Source organism: Octodon degus, unplaced genomic scaffold (assembly GCF_000260255.1).
Source record: "Octodon degus isolate 3935 unplaced genomic scaffold, OctDeg1.0 scaffold00090, whole genome shotgun sequence".
In the NCBI taxonomy this organism is placed as follows: domain Eukaryota; kingdom Metazoa; phylum Chordata; class Mammalia; order Rodentia; family Octodontidae; genus Octodon; species Octodon degus.
This window is the reverse complement of record NW_004524666.1, coordinates 5714994-5736199: the sequence shown is the minus strand read 5'-3', so window position 1 is coordinate 5736199 and position 21206 is coordinate 5714994. Positions and strand designations below refer to the sequence as shown.

The 21206-nt window shown below is 38.9% G+C and overlaps 1 protein-coding gene across 1 annotated transcript in view; it reads right to left on the bottom strand.

Moving 5' to 3' along the window:
- Nucleotides 1–20987, bottom strand: part of Crybg1 (crystallin beta-gamma domain containing 1) — a 55790-nt gene extending 34803 nt beyond the window's left edge. Inside the window, exons 1-6 of the mRNA XM_004637465.2 lie at nucleotides 20107–20987; nucleotides 13676–15980; nucleotides 10976–11023; nucleotides 10772–10890; nucleotides 8168–8333; nucleotides 5675–5814 (exon numbers count right to left, since the gene is read on the bottom strand). Of these exons, the coding sequence (XP_004637522.1) occupies nucleotides 5675–5814; nucleotides 8168–8333; nucleotides 10772–10890; nucleotides 10976–11023; nucleotides 13676–15980; nucleotides 20107–20774 (3446 nt within the window). The 5' untranslated portion in view covers nucleotides 20775–20987. The remainder of the gene's footprint in view (nucleotides 1–5674; nucleotides 5815–8167; nucleotides 8334–10771; nucleotides 10891–10975; nucleotides 11024–13675; nucleotides 15981–20106) is intronic.
- Nucleotides 20988–21206: the final 219 nt, after the last annotated feature.

Here is a 21206-nt window from a genome sequence, read left to right as displayed (position 1 = left end):
TGCAGTCCAGGCTGGCCTTGAATTCAGTGACCCTCCTGCCTCAGCCTCCTGAGTACTGCGATTATAGGCATGTGCCACCATGTCCAGCTATAATGTGTTTATGGACCTGCTTTTCATTTGGATGGCACTTTAACCCAGTACTCTACTTTTGATCACTCCTTGTAAAGATACTCATGAAATAAGACTCCCAAAATCGCTTGAAATGTGACAAGAATGAAGCCAGAAGTGGTAGCACACACCTGTAATCCCAGCACTCAGGAGGCTGAGGCAAGAGGATCACTGTGAGGTCAAGGTCAGCCTGGACTACACTGCCAAGACCTTGTCACAAACAAACAAACAAACACACGCAGAAAAAGAGCCAGAATGATGGGTGGTGGACCTGTTAAGTACTGTTTCATTATTAGGCTCCGTAACTCACATGTATGTCTTATTTTATAGATATCACTACATAATAAAAAACGAGCACTGTTTGGCCAGTATAAAAGCTGACCCTTGCCTGGGCACAGTGGCACATGCCTGTCATCCCAGAACTTGAGAGGCTGTGGCAGGAAGACTGCCATATGTTTGAGGCCAACACAGACCACATTATGAGTTAAAGCCAGCCTGAATTACAAAGCAACATTCTGTCTCAGAACAAAACAAACCCTTCCTAGAACACCTGCATTCTAGTATATATAGTTATATACCTTCACCTCTGGAAGATGATTGATGAGATTACCCAATTATAGTACTTACAAAGGTTTATAAGCAAATTACACTTAACAGAATCTGAAAGGTAAGTTCAGTTAGGAATTACCTGTTTCCTCCAATAAGAATATGACACAGAACATGCTTGTTTTGTGTTTGTGCAGATGTGCCTAATCTAGGGTGAATGGACCCTGAAACACTTGTCTAGTAGAATCTAGAAAAGAGCCCCACAGCAAAAATTCCTACCCAGCCATGGGCACTGGTGCACCAACAAAAGCAAAATGAGCTCACGTACTCATTATTAGTCAAATCTTCTCAAACCACCCAGACGTTCCCTGGAGGGCTGTAAAAGTACTAACAACCATCTTGACCTCACCAACCAAATTCAGAAGGCAGATCTCCTGATCCTAAGGAAAACAAAAATGAACAGCCAGAAAAAAGATGGCTGCCACTCTGTAGGCCCATCAAAAATTGTACGCTAGGGAGGTGTGTAACTTCCATGTAGGAGGCTAAGCTAACCTCCCTCAAAGGTAAAAGGTGCTGCTTACATGTAGTCCCCTATGTTCTGGCACAGCCAAAGCCTGGGCCATGAAACCTCCCAGATGTTGAGATTAAAGTCTATGGTAGACATCCTTTCTCATTGTTTCCTAAAGAAAGTGACATTTCTTAACACTAATGCTTTCAGAAAAGTGTATATAGATTTTTTTTTTTTTTTTTTTTGCAGTACTGGAGATCAAACTCGAACCTTATGCATGCCAGACAGGAGCTTATGCTGCTGGGCCATCTCCCTGGCCTTAGAGATTCTTCCATTAATTTTTTTTTTCCTTTTTAAAATTAATTTTATTGAGAAACAAATAACAATGAGACAGTTTCAAAACTGATCAGTAGGACAGTTTCTTTTTTTTTTTTTTTTAGGTATAAACTTTTTTTTTTTTTTTAAAGTCAACAGAAAATGGAAATACACTTTTTAAAGTTTCTAATACTAGAAGATATCATACAATGTCTTTTAAATAAATCGTAGGTCAAAGATACGGTATAAATCTTAGAACAAAAATTAAGATTAAGCAATATTCAGAAAATTAAATGTTTCCAAACAATTGAACTCAGAAAAAGTTTTCATGATAGCAAAGAAGTACTAAGAATAAAACATAAGATAAATACTGGAATGGCAAGTAAATGACCAGCACTTCTAACAGTTTGAGGATAGGATATCGCACAAAGTTCTAGTGTGTTGTGGACATGCATAATGACCGTGACAGTTACTAGTGGCTAGGTGTCACTTGTGGAACTGAGCTACAGCTATTTCTTTGAAATGCACCCTGTAGACCCAGGTGAAATCATGACCCATAGGGTGGAAGAGAAGTACATTTGTAGGGTGTGCTGATGAAAATATTCTGCTGCTGAACACAAAGGAATAATTGCAAGACTACTATTGTATACCTCTTATTCTCCTCTGTTTAATTGTTTGCCCTATTTGGCAGGCTCTTTCCATTCTCATTCATGGGGCTTTTTTTTTTTTTTTTTTTGTATTTTAGTATAGGATCTACAGGGTCTCATTACACAGATCAGACTCATAGTGATCCTCCTGTTTTCAACCTCCCAAGCACTGGGATTACAGCTGGGCACCACCACACTCAGCCTCATTCACTGCCTCAGCGTGCTCCCAGTGTATAGCCAGCACGGCACACTGGGGATTGAACCCTAGTCCCTGTTCTATAGATTCTTTTAGCATGAAGAAATTCAAGGCAGTGAGAGCATGTTTTTTTGTTTGTTTTTGCTTAGATATTACTTTTCCTTCCAATCTCAAAATATAAAATGTCTGGGCTCACAGATGTGTCCTCCCTCAACTATCCTTACTCTCCACTTTGGGATATCACATTGTGACTAATTTCTTCTCTGTACTGAGGACATCCTTCTTTCCATCTCTTACCCCCTGTACTCTTACTTAATGTACAACAGGCAACTCAGATTCACAGTGTTCAAAACTAACTCTTGAATTTCACTCCTCCTCCCAGCCCCATTCCTCCAAGTCATCTCCATCTCAGTACATGCTGCAGGTCCAACCCCTGGATGTTTCTCAAGTCCTCACACCCCATCTATAATCTGTGAGCAAACGTTGCCAGTTCTATCTTCAAAACACACCCAAGCTTGACCATTTGCCAACACCATTATCACTGCCTCAGCCAACACCTCAATCTCATGCTTATATGACTCCAACTTCAACTGATTTTTTGCTTCCACTCTTCCCTCTCTCCAGTATATTTCAACACCGCAACCAGTGAGCTTTCTGCCTGCAACACTCCTCCCTCTGCTAGCCCTATTACAGATTCCCTCATTCCTTCAGATCCCTGCTTAACTATCCTAAGAAACCCTAATGAAAACAGCATTGACTATCCCCCAAACAAAACAGCATTGCCCTTGTTCTTCTCTGTGATGTTTCTTGTGGCCTTTACCTCCTAATATATTATATATGCCTTTATGTTTCCTACTAGATAGTTGCATGAGAGCAGGGGTGTCATGTCACCAATTTCTAGAAAAGCACACAGAAGCTGATTCATTCATTGCTAGGTTTACTGAGATGCAGTCATCTCAGATACTATTCAGTTCACACTTGTTATGAGTCCCCAGTTCCTTGATGACCTTAGAGAGGCCATGCACAGAAGAAAGCTTTCCTGATTCTTCTTTCTAAATTTATCACCTTTAAAAATTTCATAGCTTTTTAAGATCTACAGGTATAGGGATTCAATTGATGTAATTAAAATATATACTGTCCTTGAAAATATACAAAAGAAAATAATTAAGTGAAAATTATTCTTTACACACCAAGTTCTGCTCTAGTAAATGTACCTTTGCATGATATTTTTCATTTTTTCCCTTTGCATGTTGACAAACCATCACTACAGTCCTTCCTGATATTATCCCACTTTGGGAGAGGGTTGTGCTATGGTTTAGATGTCCCTAGCAAAACTCATATGAAAATGTAATGCTAGCTATGAGGCATGAAGAGGTGGGCCTAGGTAGGACCTTGAAAAGTTGATTACGTCAAGAGGTCTCTGCATTCAGGAATGGAATGATCCACTTACAGACTAACAGTTATCTCAACAGTGAGTCTGTCACAGATGTGACTTCAGCTCTGTTTTGGGTAGGGTGCCTCTCTTGCCACTTGATAGCCGCTAAAGGGTTCCAAGCAGCAAGAAAGCCTTTGCTACATAGGAGCCCTGACCTTGCACCTTCTACCCTCCAAAACTGTGGGCCAACAAACTTTTATTTTTTGTAAATTATCAGCCTGTGGTATTCAATTATAGCAACAGAAAATGAACTAAAACTGGTTAGCTGCTTTTAGAAAGATGGAACTGATTAAGAAAATATACACAAAGCTTCCAGAACACTGCCAGAGATAGGGTTAGTATTTTAGTTTTTGACTTGAGTATGGTTCTAATTGGTTATCTTATTACTTGCTTGAACTATACATTTATCTTCCATGTACTTTTCTCTAGGTGTGTTGTATTTAAAAAATTTTAGAGCAAATAAATAAAAGAATAGGGCTGGAGATACAGCTCAGTAGTATTGCACCTGCCTGCAAAGCACAAAGTTCTGAGTTCAAGTCCCTCCCCCCAAAAATAAAAGAGTCATAAAAGAGATAGCTAACTCACACTTTACTCTCCCTACAAAGAAGAGAGGGAGAGTGTCTTATCACCTACTTGAATGAGAAACTGCCTGACAAGATTAACTTCCATTTCGACTACTTCATCCATGAGAAAGTTCTTCATTGGACTAGGTCAAAATTCATTGCTCTAATTTCCTGTCTTGTTTTGTTTTACATTGTTGTTGTGTTTTGCTTGGGGTATGATCTCACTATGATGCCTAGACTAGCCTTAAATACTTGGACTCAAGCAATTGTCCTGCCTCAGCCTCCTGAGTAACTGGGACTATGTCATCAGGCCCAGCTCAACACTTGTAATTTCTACCAGTTTTTTCTTGGCACACCCTATGAAATGTCAGAAAGCAGCATAACTTATTGTGAAGACATAAAGCATTCAGCTCTTTAAAGGCAGTTGCTACTGTAAGCCCAAGTCTCCATAGTCATACTCCTACTAAATTACCCAAAGATGTCAGTTCCTGATTTCTTAAGACCAAAAATTATGTGATCTTTAATCTACCCAGTGCCTACATTATGTACAATCAAATCATTTCTCCAACATAAGAATAAAACCCAAGACTTTAATCAGTAGAACACAAAAGTCGAGACTAAGTACTGCCCCAGCATTCACTGCAGACACTATAATCCTTCGCTTCATCGCTGAAAACTGCTGAGCATTCTGAGACTATGTAAATATTTATAAACGATACACACTACCACAGAACCAATACAGTGAGCATATTAGAAAACATATACAAAGATAAATCATAAAAGGAGGAGATTTTACATAAAATATAAAGCACCTCTGGAGGGGGCTTGCCCTGCATCTCAGTGGGCATCTCTCACAGGTCCTGGGCTGTGAGCCTTCCCACTCTTTCATACTGCTGTCTGCACTTCTTACCCCAATTTCTCTCTTATCCAAGATAGTCTCATTTCCTTCCAAATATTGTTGTAGTTTTCCATCCTAGGAACTGTATTGTGTAAAAATGTTAAAGGAAGTGCCATGTATGTTGGCTCCCATCCCACCTAAAATCAGGGCACATGGTTTCAATTACCATGAAGACCTAATCTGTTACTCAGCCTTGAATGAGTCAGGTTCCTCTATGATAAAGAAAAAGCCCTACATTAAAAATGCATTCTGTCCTCCACTAATAAATTGCTATTATTTGTAAGAGAGGTGAATCATAGCAACATGGGTACAAGAATCAGAATTTTATGTCCATATAAAAAATACCTCTTAGTCAATAATAGGACAATAAATCAGAAACAGAATATTTTAAGTCCTTTCTCTTTTACTATCCTCACAAAAATATTTCATTAAAACTCTATTTGAAATCAAATACTTACATTCCCCAGTGTACTTTAATGGAACATGTCTTCTGCATTACACCAAATGCCTGCATTTCCTCTGTATCATCAAAGTAGGAATTCTGTAGTCCTAACCCTTCTGGCTCAGTAAATAAGTCAATTTGACTAATTCTGTAATCCTGAAAAAAATACACATATATAAAATACATCTATAATAACAGTTATACCAAGTATTTAAAGTTCATTATTCTTTATTCTTACAACAGATTAAAATAAATCTTAAGTATGTACATCTCACAGAGTACCTGCTATTTCAGCTCTTTCCGATTCATACTTATAACTTCATATTATGACTACCTGGGGGTAGGCATATTGCTTTTGTCAGTCATCTCAGAGTTACACTCAAACAAAGTGTAAAGATCATGAGAAATGTGCTTATTAGCATTTTGGAACATTTTTCTCTCACCTACCCTTGACTTCGTGATTACAGAAGTGCTGGCTCTGGGTTTGTGGTAACTATCCAAGCGCAGAGAAACTACAGAATGGCTGCACTGGAGTCTTCCTCAACTACTGTCAAGGTATTGCAAGGTTAAAAGGTATCATAACCATTAAAGACCACACAAAGTGAAGGGACAGGACACTTCATGATGCTGGGATTCAGATATTTTTTAAACACTATTTACTATTAATATTTGAACAATAAATAAAAATATAAGGAATGGGCTTGCGCATTAGCTCAGTTGTTTAAAGCGCCTGCTTGAGCAAATCCATATATATATGGAAAACATTTCACTGAGAACATTTTTTAAAAAGGTTCTGCATGTCTGTTATGGCATATTATGTACTTGAAACTATTAAAAGTCTAAATATTTAGAATACCAATTATTGGGGCTGGGGAGATGGCTCAGTAGAATAAGCATTTGCCTGGCAAGTGCAAGGGCCTGAGTTCAATCCCTGGTTCCACAAAAAAAAAAAAAAAAGAATGCCACTTATCATTTAAGACACTCAGAAATGTCGAACTAGGAAATAGCTGTTTTCCTCCGCTAAAAATTATTCTTGGGCTGGAGAGATGGCTCAGTGGAATAAGCGCTTCCCTGGCAAGAACAAGGGCCTGGGTTCAATCCCCAGTTCCAATAAATAAATAAATAAATAAATAAATAAATAAATAAATAAATAAAATAAAATAAAATAAAAAATTATTCTCACTCATTATAATTTAGAATTTTCCATTTCTCTTTTGCACTTCATGATATCTATTTTTATTATATAGCGTTGGATTTCAATTTTTCCCCTGGGAAGACACCATTAATGAGTTTTACAAATTTCATGAGCAACAATGAAAGATGTTGATATCATATTTCTCATCAATGAATAAGAAGCCAAGACATATTAATCGATAAAGTGGCTTCAAATATTTAAATTGTTTTTTAAATCTATATACAGCCTCAGAGCTCAACTATAAACTGACTTTGGATTATCTTTTCAAAACAGAACATCTGTAAACTACTCAAGGTAATCAGAAATCATACAGCAACCATAAAACTAAAGGAAAAAAATCTGTCCATAAAGAACTCATCACAGGATGGGGGATAGAGTAGTTTAGTGGCAGAGTACTTGCCTATATACATGAAGCCCTGGGTTCAATCTCTAGTGTTAAAAAACAAAACAAAACCTCAATTGTTAGGGTGAACTGAGCTGAAAATTAATCATACATGGGAGTGCAGTCAAGCTGCATCAATCTTAAAAAAACATCCTGCCTGGCCAATTTCAACCATTAGCTTCTAGGCAACCTTGATTCTAACTTTGCAAGAGTATACTGCTGTGGGGAGGGTCCTTTGCCTATTAGGCAGAGGCCTCTACCTAAACCTAGCTCTTGTCTATCTTTTCCTTACTCCTGCTGCCATTTCTCCTCAGGGTACACTGAGAGATCAAGGCATCTCTAAACTTAACGCAATCACGTTATTAAGTAAAGTACTTTTGGAGATGGGAATGGGGACCAGGAATAAAAGATTTACCTTGAAGATTTAGCTAACCAATTAAAAAATTATCTAACCAATTAGAATATCTAACCAATTAGAATGTATCTTTTCTAATTCTTTTAAGGTGTGCAAATGCTTGTTACAGAACATATATCCATAAAGTAACAAACATTTTCTCATTTATTTCATAAAACATAAAAATTTAAGAATCATTCTCAAAGTAAGAATCATTTCTGGAGCTTGTGAGATAGCTTAGTGGACTAAAGTGCCTGTTTAGGCAAGCTTAGGGATCACTGTTCAATCCTTGGCACCACATTCCATGCCAGTCCCACCTCCAGGGCAGGCTAAACCAGTCACAGAGTCTGGGCATTGTGGCGTACACCTATAATGCCCGTGCTGGGGAGGCTGAAAACAGGAGGAGCACTATGAGTTCAAGCTGCATAGTGAAATACTGCAACAACCATACATTAAAAAAAATTTAAAAAAAAAGAATCATTTCTCATAGTCAATAATATTTACTGAGTGAACAAAATCCAGATTTATTATCACCTACCTGGATCACATGTCTCATTGAGCCAATCACTACAGGCTTATCAGACTTTACTTCCTCATTTCCTTCCAAAGTCTCTTCTATATTCCAGAGCCCAGAGAGTTCTAATTCACCTTCTTCTAAGGGGATGGAATGCCCATCAAAATTTGGTTTCTCATATAAAATCCAACTAATAATAAAGCAACAAAACCATGAGTTAGTCTTGGTGAAAGGGGTTCTGATTCTCAAATATTTTGGCTAATAAACATACTATATTTCAGTAACCAATATTCAAATATTTTGGCTAATAAACTACTATATTTCAGTAACAAATCCTCTAGCAACTAAAATAACATGGAAGAAAAAAAATGTGGGCCAAGGAGATAGCTCAGTAGAATAAGCACCTGCCTGGCAAGTGTAAGCTCTCCAGTTCAATCCCTGGTACTGAAAAAAATAAATAAATAAATAAAATAACAAAGATTCTCTTTGAAACAAACTTTATTTGGTATAATTAAGCCTCTGATAATTCAACATCTTCGAGAACCTTTGGGTTATTGCTATAGATGTTACAGAGCTATCAATGTTCTATAAACTTGCCAGTTAGTAGAGACTTACAAATAAAATCAATGCTTATTTAATGTAGTGGGATTTTTTTTTCCTTACATGCATAAAAAATTTTTCTTAGAGGAATTTTAACTTACTTATTAGAGTCAAATCAATGGATATGCTGACCCAAAGGACTACATGCATGTTAATGGAAAATTTTTTGTTGTTGTTGCCTTTTTGAAGACTGGGGAGATAGCTCAAAAGTCTAAGTGCCTGCCTGGCAAGCGCAAGGACCCAGGTTTGAATCCTGATACAAGTAGCATGCCGTGCTGGCTCAAGAACCCCAGGCATGCTACTCCAGCCACCAAAACCAGGTGTGGCATCACACACCTACAATCCCAGCGTTGGGGAGGCTGAGATAGGAGGATCACTATGAGTCCAAGCTGTGTAATGAGACCCTGTACCAAATGAATAAATAAATAAAAGATTAAAAAAAAAAAAAAAGAAAGAAAGAAGAGATAGGGTCTCTGTATACAGTTTAGACTGCCATTGAGCTCACTTTGTAGCCCAGGCTGGTCTTGAACTCACAATGATCCTCCTGCCTCGCCTTGTAAGTGCTGGGATTACAGGTGTGTGCCACTATACCCAGGTTGGAAAGCATTTTGAAAATACTCTCCCCCAAAATGCCAAATATTAAGAAAATCCTCATGTTAATAATCAACAGTGTTGCTCTTAAATTTATGCTTATGTTTTGGTTCAGTTGTTTGATACAGGGGTTTTGCTACAGACCAGGTGGGCCTTGAACTCCCAGCAATGCTGCTTCCTCCCCCTCCTGAGGGCCGGAATGATGGCAGAAACTTCAGTGGTTTTTGCAGAACTGGGGATTGAACTCAGGCCCTTGTACTTTGCCAGGGAAGCGCTTATTCCACTGAGCCATCTCCCTGGCCCTATGCTTATATTTTGAAGGAAAGAAAAACCTGACAAAAGTTACAAAAGATTTTTAAAAACTTCTATTAAAAACAAAAATTTTTTAAAAAATTGTTATACAAAAATTTTAGTATAATTTTCAGTCTCCAAATTTATGAATGAAAGTACATTTTGCTAATGACTATTTTGAATATATATTAAAGTAGCTAAAAACCTACTATAAAAGATGTTGTATTTAATCAAATGGAGGCATCTACCCTCTTTATTTCAAAGAAGTTTATAACCAGACACCAAAGTATTTATACCAGATAAGTGGTTTTTTTAACTTGCTTTTCCTTATTTAACTTCCTATGCATTTCCAAGAGACAATTAAACTAGTAAACCAATTTTAGAAATTGTCAAAGTTTCTTTACTTAAAACAATCTTTTGTCAGAACACTGTAAATTTTAGGTTTTTACCGAAGTGTCATTTAAAAAGTTAGCAAAATGTCTTTCCTTGTTATTAAAGATACATCTAACATAGCAACATACAGTGCGATTCTTATCAAACTCAGTTAAAACTCATCAGCCACAAGTATAATATTGGCCCTAATTAATGCAAAGCAGTGTTATAAGGAAATATATGGGAAAAAGAAGTTTGAAAACCCCACTTTTCTGTTTTCCCTATCCTGAACATGTATCACTCCTATAAATGGAAACATCATTAAAATCTTATGTCAGGGGCTAGGGATTTAGCTCAGTGCTACAGCTTAAGGTCCTGCTACCTGCTTGTCAAGCTTAAGGTCCTGAGCTTGATTTCCAGCACATTCAAAAAAAATAAAATCAAATCCTATTTTATGCCAGCCCTGGTACATAGGTTTGCAAGCCCAGAATTTTGGGAGGCTAAGGCAGGAGGATCGCAAGTCTGAACACAGCCAAAGCAATTAACCAACTCAGTGACTCCATCTCTCAAATTAAAAAATGAGTTGGAGATCTAGCTCAATGCAAAGGCCCTCATAATCACAAATAATTTTTTTTTAATTTTAAGTATACATGTAAATTCTTCACCACAAGTAGTATTTTCTGCATTTTACACTGATAAAGGAATAATTATAAATAAATAAAACCAGGTAATTAAACACATACGTAAGTCAAAAACCTAAGCCATTACTCTTACCATCCTCTAACAACCTTTATGAGGACCACCGGAGAGAGCTTCCAAGAACTACAATCCTGAATGTCACCAAAAACTTCAATGTGCTTCTCAGAAACATCTGGTTCACTGAATATCACCACCTGTGAGAAAATGAAAGTAGCAGTACTTTACCATACTCTAACAGACCAAGATAAAACATAGACTAGAAATAGAAAACAATCTTACCTTCCCAGGTCTAGGATTGACTTTATTTTGAACACTTCCTCTAAGTGTCTGTAATCAAATGAATAAAAATATAACAATTACAACTTTATACAACAGTCTGCTTTACCTATGACCATCTAAATAAGATCACACTTACCTCATAATTTCTCATTTTTGAAATATGTCTACCCTACTTTATGTCAAAATTATATTAACACTGCCTTTAAGTTTATGCTATTAAAGACTATTTCCCCCACCAACTTAATTTGTCATTTCAATTTCTTCACACATTTAAATATATAAGGTATTTCTACTAATGCTAGAAAACTCAAGAGTCCAAAAGTCAGACCTAGGTTGTATGTCAACACAATAAGAATAAAGATATTGTAATTCAAATAATCTTACTATAATCTCAAATACATAAGAGAAATTAGGTCTGAATCACTTATCTAACAAAGATCTGAGTCAATTTTATGTGTTTATGTACACATCCTGAGTTTGTAAATATTGTGTTTTCATAGTAACACCTACTGTCACATAAACAACTACCAGTCTAACTAAAATTATGTATGGTATATATCACAATGTACATTGCACATGGTGTATTTAGTGTCTCCTTTTGATGGACAGAATACCTTTTTATATGGCTTCAAAACTAATCATTTTTGAAGACCATCTGACAAGACCAGTAAAACCAGAAATGCATAACATAATAAAATAATAATTATACACATAAAAATATTACAAAACATGGACTACTTTCAATGTTAACCAGGATGCCTCTTCTGAGGTCTGCTTTGATCTGATACCTCTTGCATCATACCAGAGTGGAATATACTCATAAGACCAGAGGAAGGCCCTACAGAGCAATATTAGAAATCAACATGGCATATACTTACTATATATATATGTATATGTGTGTACGTATGCATGTATATGTTTATATATATGGATATATATACTAGGAGTACATAAACTGAAGGAAAAGCCTAAATATTTAATAAAATTCAGTAAAGCATTAAAGATAGAACTGTCACAGAACCCACAAAGCTAGGTCCTAAAGAAAGATAAGTTTAAAAAAAAAATCATAAAAAAGATCTGGAAAAAAAGCATTGTGTTTTTACTTTTTACTCCAACTGACCTGATTTTTATATAGGAAACTGTATACTATTTCAGGTTTGTTGGATTAATTAAAAAGAACAAAGTTACAATGAAGGGCAAGTGGACCAGCAGAAACTATTGGAGAGAAAGAAGAATCTGATGATTATAGGCAGGTGTAGCTTTCCATGTATGACCCAGATGTCCTGGAGGGGCCCCAAGGCCCTTTCAGAATGTCCATGAGGCTAACACTATTTTGATAATAAGGAGAGGTTATCTGTCCTTTCTTTCTTTCTCTCACAAATACACAGAAGAGTCAAGCTCCATTACATGAGATGATGTCACTGCTCTGAAGACCAGTATTTTCTTGTGTTTCAAATACTACCCAATGTTCAGTGATAATACAACAACTTTTGGTGGGCATAACCTATACAAATAAAAGCTCTTTGAGACTGTCAACAATTTTAAAATGTAAACAAGTCCTAAAACCAAAATGGAAATGCACTGGTTTGCATAGTCACATGAAAAGGGGAATCTGCACAGCAGTTAGGAACTTTACTGTACATATTGCAAGAGCTTCCAGAATCCCATTCAATGATAGGACTGCAGCAAAACAACACAACACTCTGAAACATGCTGCAGGGTCCTAGCCAGAGGAGGACAGAAACAAGGGATTCCCTATTCATCATAATCCTATGCTTGTCAAGTTGCTGGCTCACAGGGTAGGCTACCAGAATTTAAGCTCCACTCACGTTTCTAGGCAAAGAAAGATGAGCTGTAACCCTGATACTTTGTCTTCCTCATTCACTGTTCTTGCTCAGGTTGAATATCAAGCTTGGGAACAGAACGGCACAAATTCGAATGAAAAATTTGTAAGGAAAACAACTTCTTGGCTGGGTGTGTTGCTAAGTGATAGAGTGCACGTAACATGCACAAGGCCCTGAGTTCAACCACCAGTACCATAAAACGAAACAAACCAAAAAACCAAACGAGGTAAACCTCTGACAATTAGATAAAAGATGACAGAAAAATCACTGTCCTAAGTACTGTATTTTGTGACCCTCACTATAATAGTAAAGGAAAACTCCAAGGTAAACTGAAAGTTTTTATGCCTCTAAACTTTGCAGGAAAAAAACTTCAATGAAAACTAACTCCTAGTTTTCAGAAAATTCTTAGTTAACAGAAAATTCTTTCTTAGATGGATGGGATAAACATCCTTATGAATAACGGGTGAAACCTCATAGTATGAAAGAAGAACATAAGAACATTTCTTTGCTGGGAGGGGCCCCGCCAAATAGAGGAAGCAGCTTTGCAAATGTACAAAATTCTAAGTACAAAGAGAAGGGAAGCGAAGTATCATATCTCTGTCTCAACTCTCATCTATACTTTTCATGTGAATTCACATATACTTTAAAATATGTAGCTCATTCTCCCTAATGACCACAAATGTCTTGAGAAGTCTGAAACCTTTTTGCTCAATCCTTTGTATACAGGTCTTGCAAATCTGAATACAAAAATATCACATACAAGCATAACTATTTCTAAAGAATAATATGAAGTGCTCGCCACTCTCTTCACGCCTAGCCTTATAAATATTCTAAATGACACCATATTGGTACTTACCGTTCCATCTGATAATGACATCGCCGAAAAAGAGATGCCTGGATCATACAGACTTGATTTGAAGAGACCCGTGAAATCAGCGTCACTGTTTCCAAGGTTTGGTGAATTTGACTTAAGAGCACTTTCAATACTAGTTTTTTCCATTTCATCACTGTTCTTGAGTTTAGAAAATTTAGTTTCTGGCAAGTGCAGGTTGCTTCGTGAATTCAGATCATCTTTGGGTTCTTCCTTTTGCAGGTATTTTTCCATGTGGCTTGGACTTTTCAAATTTGAATGAGATGTCGTTAATGAGTTGAAATTGAAGACCTTTAAGGAGTTGTGGGGCAGAAGATTCGGCTGTTCTTTGTCAGAGCCACTGGGCAGAGCACCCTCAGTCATGGGCTGTCCCACTGAAGTCAGAGATGGGGAACTATTCTGAGAAGTGCTGAAGGACGTGGTCATAGTTTTGACTGATGTCACAGAGGGAGAAAATATTTTGTCTTGTGGTAAAGAAGATAAAATGCTTGAGAAAAGTGCACTTTTTTCTAGTCTTGACCTTTTAATTCCACCATTGATGACATCCCTGTTCTCTTTGTCATTTATCTCTGGAGTCACCCGAGATTCACTTTTCCCATTAGTGTTAGAGTGCATGGACTTAAAGAGGAGACTGTGTTCAGTGGATGCACGTTTGGGTCTTAGTTTGGATTTGGGGTCCAGACTCTGCATCAGATGTAAAGCTGGTGACATTTCTTGCTGACTTTCCTTCTTCCCTAAACCAATAGTGAACACGTTGGGATCAAACACCTTTTCTAAATTGTCCTCATGAATGGGAGGCATGGCAAAATGAGGGGCAGAAGAGTTTGGTGTTCTGGCCCTTTTCTTCTTCTGAGGCACACAAACTGCACTGTCCATCTTTTTTATAATTTCAGTAAATTTTTCCATATCAGAAGAAGAATCAAATACACTATCGTCACTACCAGCAGAGACATTCAAAATACTAACTGGAGTATCCTGGCCATTTACAACATTCTTATCTGGCCTTTGAGGAGTTTCTGAATAAATTCTGCTGCTTGGAGAGTTAATGGGGCTAGATTCAGCCATTGGGGGTATTTGGCTGCCCTCACTTTGAGTCTGGATAGGCAGAGCTTTCTTGGATTCAGGTGGCATGACTTGTGGGCCAGACTTTGCAATTTCTTCTTCTTTGCAACAAGTGTGTTTGGCTGATGTGCCTGAATCACCCAGTACTTCCTCTTGCGGGGGAGTACAACTTGCAACGGAAACCACCTCAAGCTCATTATTGTGACAACTTGGCAACTGCACTTCTCTAACTTCAGAGCTTTCTGAGATGATCTGGGAACTCATATCCTGGGTGCTCTCCACTGGTAGTACAAAAGACCTGACTTGGACAAGGATCTTGGAAGGACAATCATTTCCCCCAGCTTCTGGGCTGTTCTCTGGGGACAATGGAAAGTTTGCTTCTCCTCCTCCTCCTCCTCCAACTTTGGAGAGTGGCATTTTCTCACTATGATGAGATGCAGACAAAATACATCCATTATGATTTTCTGATGCTTTTAGATCAGTGCATGGAAAGCTGCTCATGGGAGCTGGAACACATACATTTTTGGGAACAACCACAGGAATGGGAACAGGCAATGAAGAAGAAAGCCCCTTAGATGACTCAACTGGGGGTTTCAATTCAGAAAATGTATCTTGTGGCTTTGGAGAGAGATCTTTGGTATCACCACGAGAGGGGACATCTTGTGTTGTATCAACCAGATTTTCAAGTACAAGTCTTTCGCTGTCAACTGCCTCAGGGTCATTTAAGAGCTTCTGGTCCTGGATAGGAATCTGAGCAGTAGCCACTGGCTCTGATGAGCAGCTACCATCTTTTGTATCATCCTGGTTGGGCTGATTATTGGAAACTTGACCCTCCATGGGCTCGCCTTCCTTTTGTCTGGGTGCTAGGAGAATCTCTTCTTCAGGAAGAGGAACTTTGGTTTCTGCAGATGCTTCCTTCACCAGGACACCATTCTGGTGACTGTTTGTTACCACTTTCTTTTCTGGTTGCTCCATTTCCTTGGCTTTTTTGGCTAAATTCAGCTTTGCCCTCCCAACAAATGTCTTATTGGAGGTAGGAATGTTCCTTGTTCCTCGAACCTCAGAGTGTCTTGGGCTATTATTTACCCGTTTGTTTTCAAATAAGGAGATTTTGGTGGCAGTGTTTCCCTTATGAACTGGCTGGCTAAATGGATTGTGCTCATTTCCAAAACTATCAGAATTCTTAGAAGTTTTAAGATTTAGTTCCACATGCTTGGGTTTGGCAGGTCTGCAAGGAAAAAACAAGACAATTAATGATCTAGTTTTAAAAAGTTAATACACAAATGTATTAGAACACTATGAAAAGCCAACATCTTCCTTATATATGAAACATTTTAGACCATCTTAAATACATTATCAAGTATTTTAATGGATTTTGGGTTTGCATATGAGGAATGATTAAGTTTTATAGCTAAGCAAAGGAAAGTGAGTGGCTAACAAGTTTCTAAAGCACTCAAATACATACACACACATATACACACAGTGCTTGATGCTATAGGAGGAAGAGATCATAGGATCTCAACATTAGAATTTAAATATTTAATATGTTTTCATATTTTACATTAATTATGTTTTTTTATTTTACTGTACCTTTTAAAAAGTTTATCTTTTTTTCTTTTTTAAGACAAGATCTTTGTTTGTAGTTCAGACTGGCCTTAAACTTGCTATGTAACCCAGGTTGGCCTTGAACTTGCAGTGATCTATCTCAGCCTCTCCAGTGCTGGGATTACAGGTTTGTAACACCACATCTTGATTTTTTATTTTTATTTATTTATTTTTTAAGGCAGGATCTCACTATGTAGTGGAGGCTGGCCTTGAACTCACACTCAAGGTGACCCTCCTGCCTCAGCCTCAGCCTCAGCCTCAGCCCAAGCGGTAGGATTACAGTTATGTGCCACCATGCCAGCTCTAAAAAAGCCATCTTAAAAAGCTAAATTACAAAATAATTCATGTATTTTTGAGTTCTTTAGATACTTTGTTCCTATCATCCTTTCCACATAAGATTTTCTTGATTATAAGTGCATCTACTGTGCACTAACTGTACTTTTTTCTTTTTTAAAACAATGACAGAGTATTGTCAAGTTGCTCAAGCTGGCCCCAAACTTGGGATCCTCCTAGCTCAGCTTGTGGAATTGGTGGGATTATAGAATATGCACTATCATGTCAGGCAGATAAATATTTTTTAAATCACTCATAATCCTACTTCTTAGAGAATATTTCCATTATTATTTTGGCTCATTTCCAGTCTTTTTATATGCATAAATATCTTAATAGAATTGACATTTTTCTATTATTAGGGTTTAGTATCTTGCCTTTAAAAAATAAAGCTTACTTAACCTTACATTTAAAAAACTTTAAGTTACTAAAAATTTTTTGCAAAGTTTCAATGTATACATAAAATTCCACTGTATGTTTGTATACAATTTACTACTAAATTATTCAATTGTTGATTTTGTAACAACTAAGGTAAAGAGAGGATCCTCTGTCACACTTCTTGGGTATAACTGCTCTCTAATAAAAATAATGGCTTTAAGTGTACACAGCACTTTCTTTCATAGGAACAAAATGTGCCCTGTTTGGCACTGGCTGGCCACTGGCCCTGGGCCCTGGGCCTTGGCTCTCACACATTAATTATCTGTCTGAACGTGGTCAAACTGCTTTACCTCTCTGGCATCTACCTTCTCTCTATATAAAAAATAAATAGTTTAGTTGTTTTTATTTCCCTCCAACTTACATTTACAGAAACCTTGCTGTGGCTGGGAATATTACGGACTGCAAGATGAAACTGCCTACCTCTTTTCAACAAGTATCACTCCCACTTAGCTATTTCTATCATTTCCATACGAGCTTTCCTGAAAGGGTTCCAAAGCTTTACTTTAAATAAAGTTGGTCTAAAATAAATAAATAAAAAATAAAGTTGTCCTAACAGCTTATAAAATGGTAGAGATAAATAAAAGCCACTAATCGTCACTTAGAGTCAAGGGCTAACCATTCGATAAATGCTTTACCTAATATACAAATTTGTACATTCTATTCTAAGGGGAGGAAGTTGAGGCTTAGAGAAAGTAATATGCTGAGGTCACACGGTAAGTGACAGGGCCAAGAGCTGAAGGAGGTGCTGTGGTCTCAGACACCATGCTCCTGCCTAGTGTACTCTTCTACTTCCCTACTCACAGTAAGAGACTTGCCTGACTGAGCTCCTCTGATTTTTTCCATCTTTATTCCTTAAGAGCTCAATGAATTATCAGATTTCCATTAGGCAAGGCAATCAGATTTTAAAGCCACTTGATAACGATACCACAAAGATAGAGAAGCATAAAAATCTCAGTCTCTCACATGGACTCCATCTTGAATAAAGTTGGGCCTGTGGAGCCTCTGGAAGGAACAAGCAGCAAAACTTGTGGGGCAAATGAAAGCCTGGGCTAGATGCCATCAGCTTCTTCACAAATGAAAATTTAGATTTTCATCTTTTAAGTTTTTATTTAAATATTGAGTTTAACACACACTATAAATTTTACCAGACACTGCTGTTCCCTTCCATTTTTAAAATATCTAGACTCCCTTATCATAGGCCCATATATTAAATTTTAAAAATACATTAATTTATAAACCTGTACTTAAAGATTAAATTCTAAAACCAGCAAGCCAGAAATGGTGAGCTGACAAATGCTGTACCAATTTATGAAAGATAGTTACATACTGTGGAATACACTTTTAAAAGTTCTCCCCAATCAGCTCAAGGAACATCATTCAAGTCAATTCATCAAGTAACAAAGTAAATCTTAAGACATAATGAAAAATACTACAGTTTAGCCAGCAGCTACCTTTTAGATAGGAAACACATCTGCAGATTAAAGATCAGTACCAAGATCAAAATACCTTTTACAATCAAACTTTCTGTGCTTTTAAGTGCTCCTACCGAGAGTCACTGCAATTAACCTTGTTGAGACTGATTAAAAGGAAGGTTCCTATAACTTCTGTTGCAATGCCTTCATTATATTAATACGAGAGTGGGGAAAAGAATCTGGAATATAGAGAGTCAAAGGTATGTAACAGGAAAACTCTATTTTAAATATATCGTTTTAAGAATTTCCAAATGACGGTATTTAGCACAGAACATGAAAAAAAGATTTTTCTAATAGCATAAAGAAACAAGCAGCTTCATGGTCAAGCTGCTGTAGGTTGGCAGCTGGTGAGATTGCTCATGTTATTCATTAAGCACATTTTCCTCAAGTGTTTACCAAACATACTTCCCACTCCAAATCTTACTTCTCCAAGGAACCAAACAATGAAATCCATTCAGTTCAAGAAGGATAATGCTGCACAAATACCAGCTCTTTTAATAAATGTGTGAATGAAGGAAAAAATTGGGGCACTTAACTCATTTTTCACCTGTGCTAACTGGAAAGGGGTGAGGCAGGGGAACAGAAGTGGACAAGTTTTATAGCCCTATCTTATCCACCTATGGAAATCACACTTCATCAAGGCCCAAAGCCCCAGCTTCTCCAAAGCCAATAGTGATTTCTTACTCCCCTACACTTTTGATTAGTCTGTTAACTGAGTACAAGCAACAGCCGTGAATGAACATTCCAAGGAAAACACACTGAACTGCACTTGCAGGGCCTTCCCCCCATAATGCCTAGAACAATACCATGAGTAAAAGTACTCAAGAAATATTTGTAAAATCACTAAAATTAACAGCACATAGTTTTTGTGCCCTTTAACTTAGCCAATAATTTCCGAATAAAAACATGTATCTTTTCTTCAATACTAAAAGCTGACTTTTAGCCTGGGAGCAAAAATAACAGCATGTTTCCTAACATTATAGAGGGAACTAACCAACCAAATACTTGTATTGGGAACTCTGTAAAAAAATTTTAAGACAATCATGTACTACGTTCCTAAGAGGGTTTGTGTATTCCGTTAGACTCACCCACATCACTGATCCTGGGTCACACTGAACATACCACTGTTTGCTTCTTGTGTGTTTTAAGAATGTCTTATCCTGAATCACGTATGGACATGTTTCTTTGACTAAACTACAGATTAGCTAATGTCAAGCCATTAAGTCTTATCTGTTATTTATGTAAACATTGAGCCTTAAGGATTTTTCTACTTTTACCATCATTCACCTAATATCTTAAGTAAAAACAAGAATTAACCCTTAAACTGCCAAATGTTATCTTCTTGAACTTTAACTGGACAATCTGGGTTCTTCACTCGCTTAAATTCAACACATAAAATACAGAACACAGACAGTTCCACAAATTCGACAACCCTGAGCCTTTCGCCGAGGCACCCCTGCGCGTCTGTGGACAGGCAACTCTGGTTGGACCAACTCCACAGCTACTTACAAGGTCACTTTGGTGGTCACCGTCGACCTGCCCACACCGAAATGGTTCCTGGGCTTCAAGCTGTCAGTCTCAGAAGTTCCAGCCGACCTGCCCAGCTCTTTGCTTCGGCCTCCCTCCCCCCGGCCATCGAAGTGGTTGGGGACAGGGCCCCTCTTGTGCTCAGGTCTGACCTCGGGCAGCAGCGAGCTGCTCTTGACCGTGAGCTCACGAGGGATGACCCGGGCCGCTTCCTCCCCACTGTCTGCCGCGGCGCCCTTAGCGTTCGCGCCGGGTTCGGGCGCTCTCTTGGGTGGCGATTCTTTGGCGGGAGCCCGCGGGCCGCTTGCTGGCGGGCTGGGCACCGGCTCCGAGGCGCGACTCCGGCCCTTCCTCTTGGTGGGGGACGAGGTAGGGGGCGGCTGTTTGGCGCGATCTGACTCCCCGCGGAGCTGGCCTTTGGGGCCGGGCTTGGACTCTGAGCTGGGCGCGGAGGCAACGCCCCCGTCGAGGGCTGCCCGCGGAGATTTCACTTTCTTTTCAGTTGAGAAGTTTGGCGCCACCTCGTCGTCGAACACCGCGTCGTCCCGGGATGGGCTCTCGGGCAGCGCGGCGTCGGCGCCGGGGGAGTCGGTGGACTTCTGCGACTTCCTCCGCCTGCCCGCCCTGCGACCGCTTGCCCTCTTTTCCATGTCGTCGGAATCTCCGCAATCTTCTCCCTCAGGTGTAACTACAACCGGCTCGTCCACCTGTCCCACCTCAGTCTTTCTCAAGTAGATGTCCAAAGTTAACACTTTGGCGGGGTGGGCGTGCTCGCTGCGCCGGGCTGCTGTGCCGCTAGTCTCCTGGGAGCCGGCCCTGCTCTCCGCGCCCAGGGCGGGAGGGTCGTGTGGCTGAGCGGAGGCGTCCTCAGGGGGCTGGCCGCACGAGTCCAGCGGCCGCAGAACGCTCCCTTCAGGAGTCACAGGCCCGCTGGGGGCCTCGCCTAGTTCTGGCCCAGTGGGCAACCCCGGCGCACCCCGCGCGGCCTCTCGTTCAGGGCCAGCGCCTGGCGCTGCGTCCTCCCCCACACTGCAGGCGGGCGGATCCGCGTTCTCTCGCCTGGAGGAATTCCCAGGTGAGGA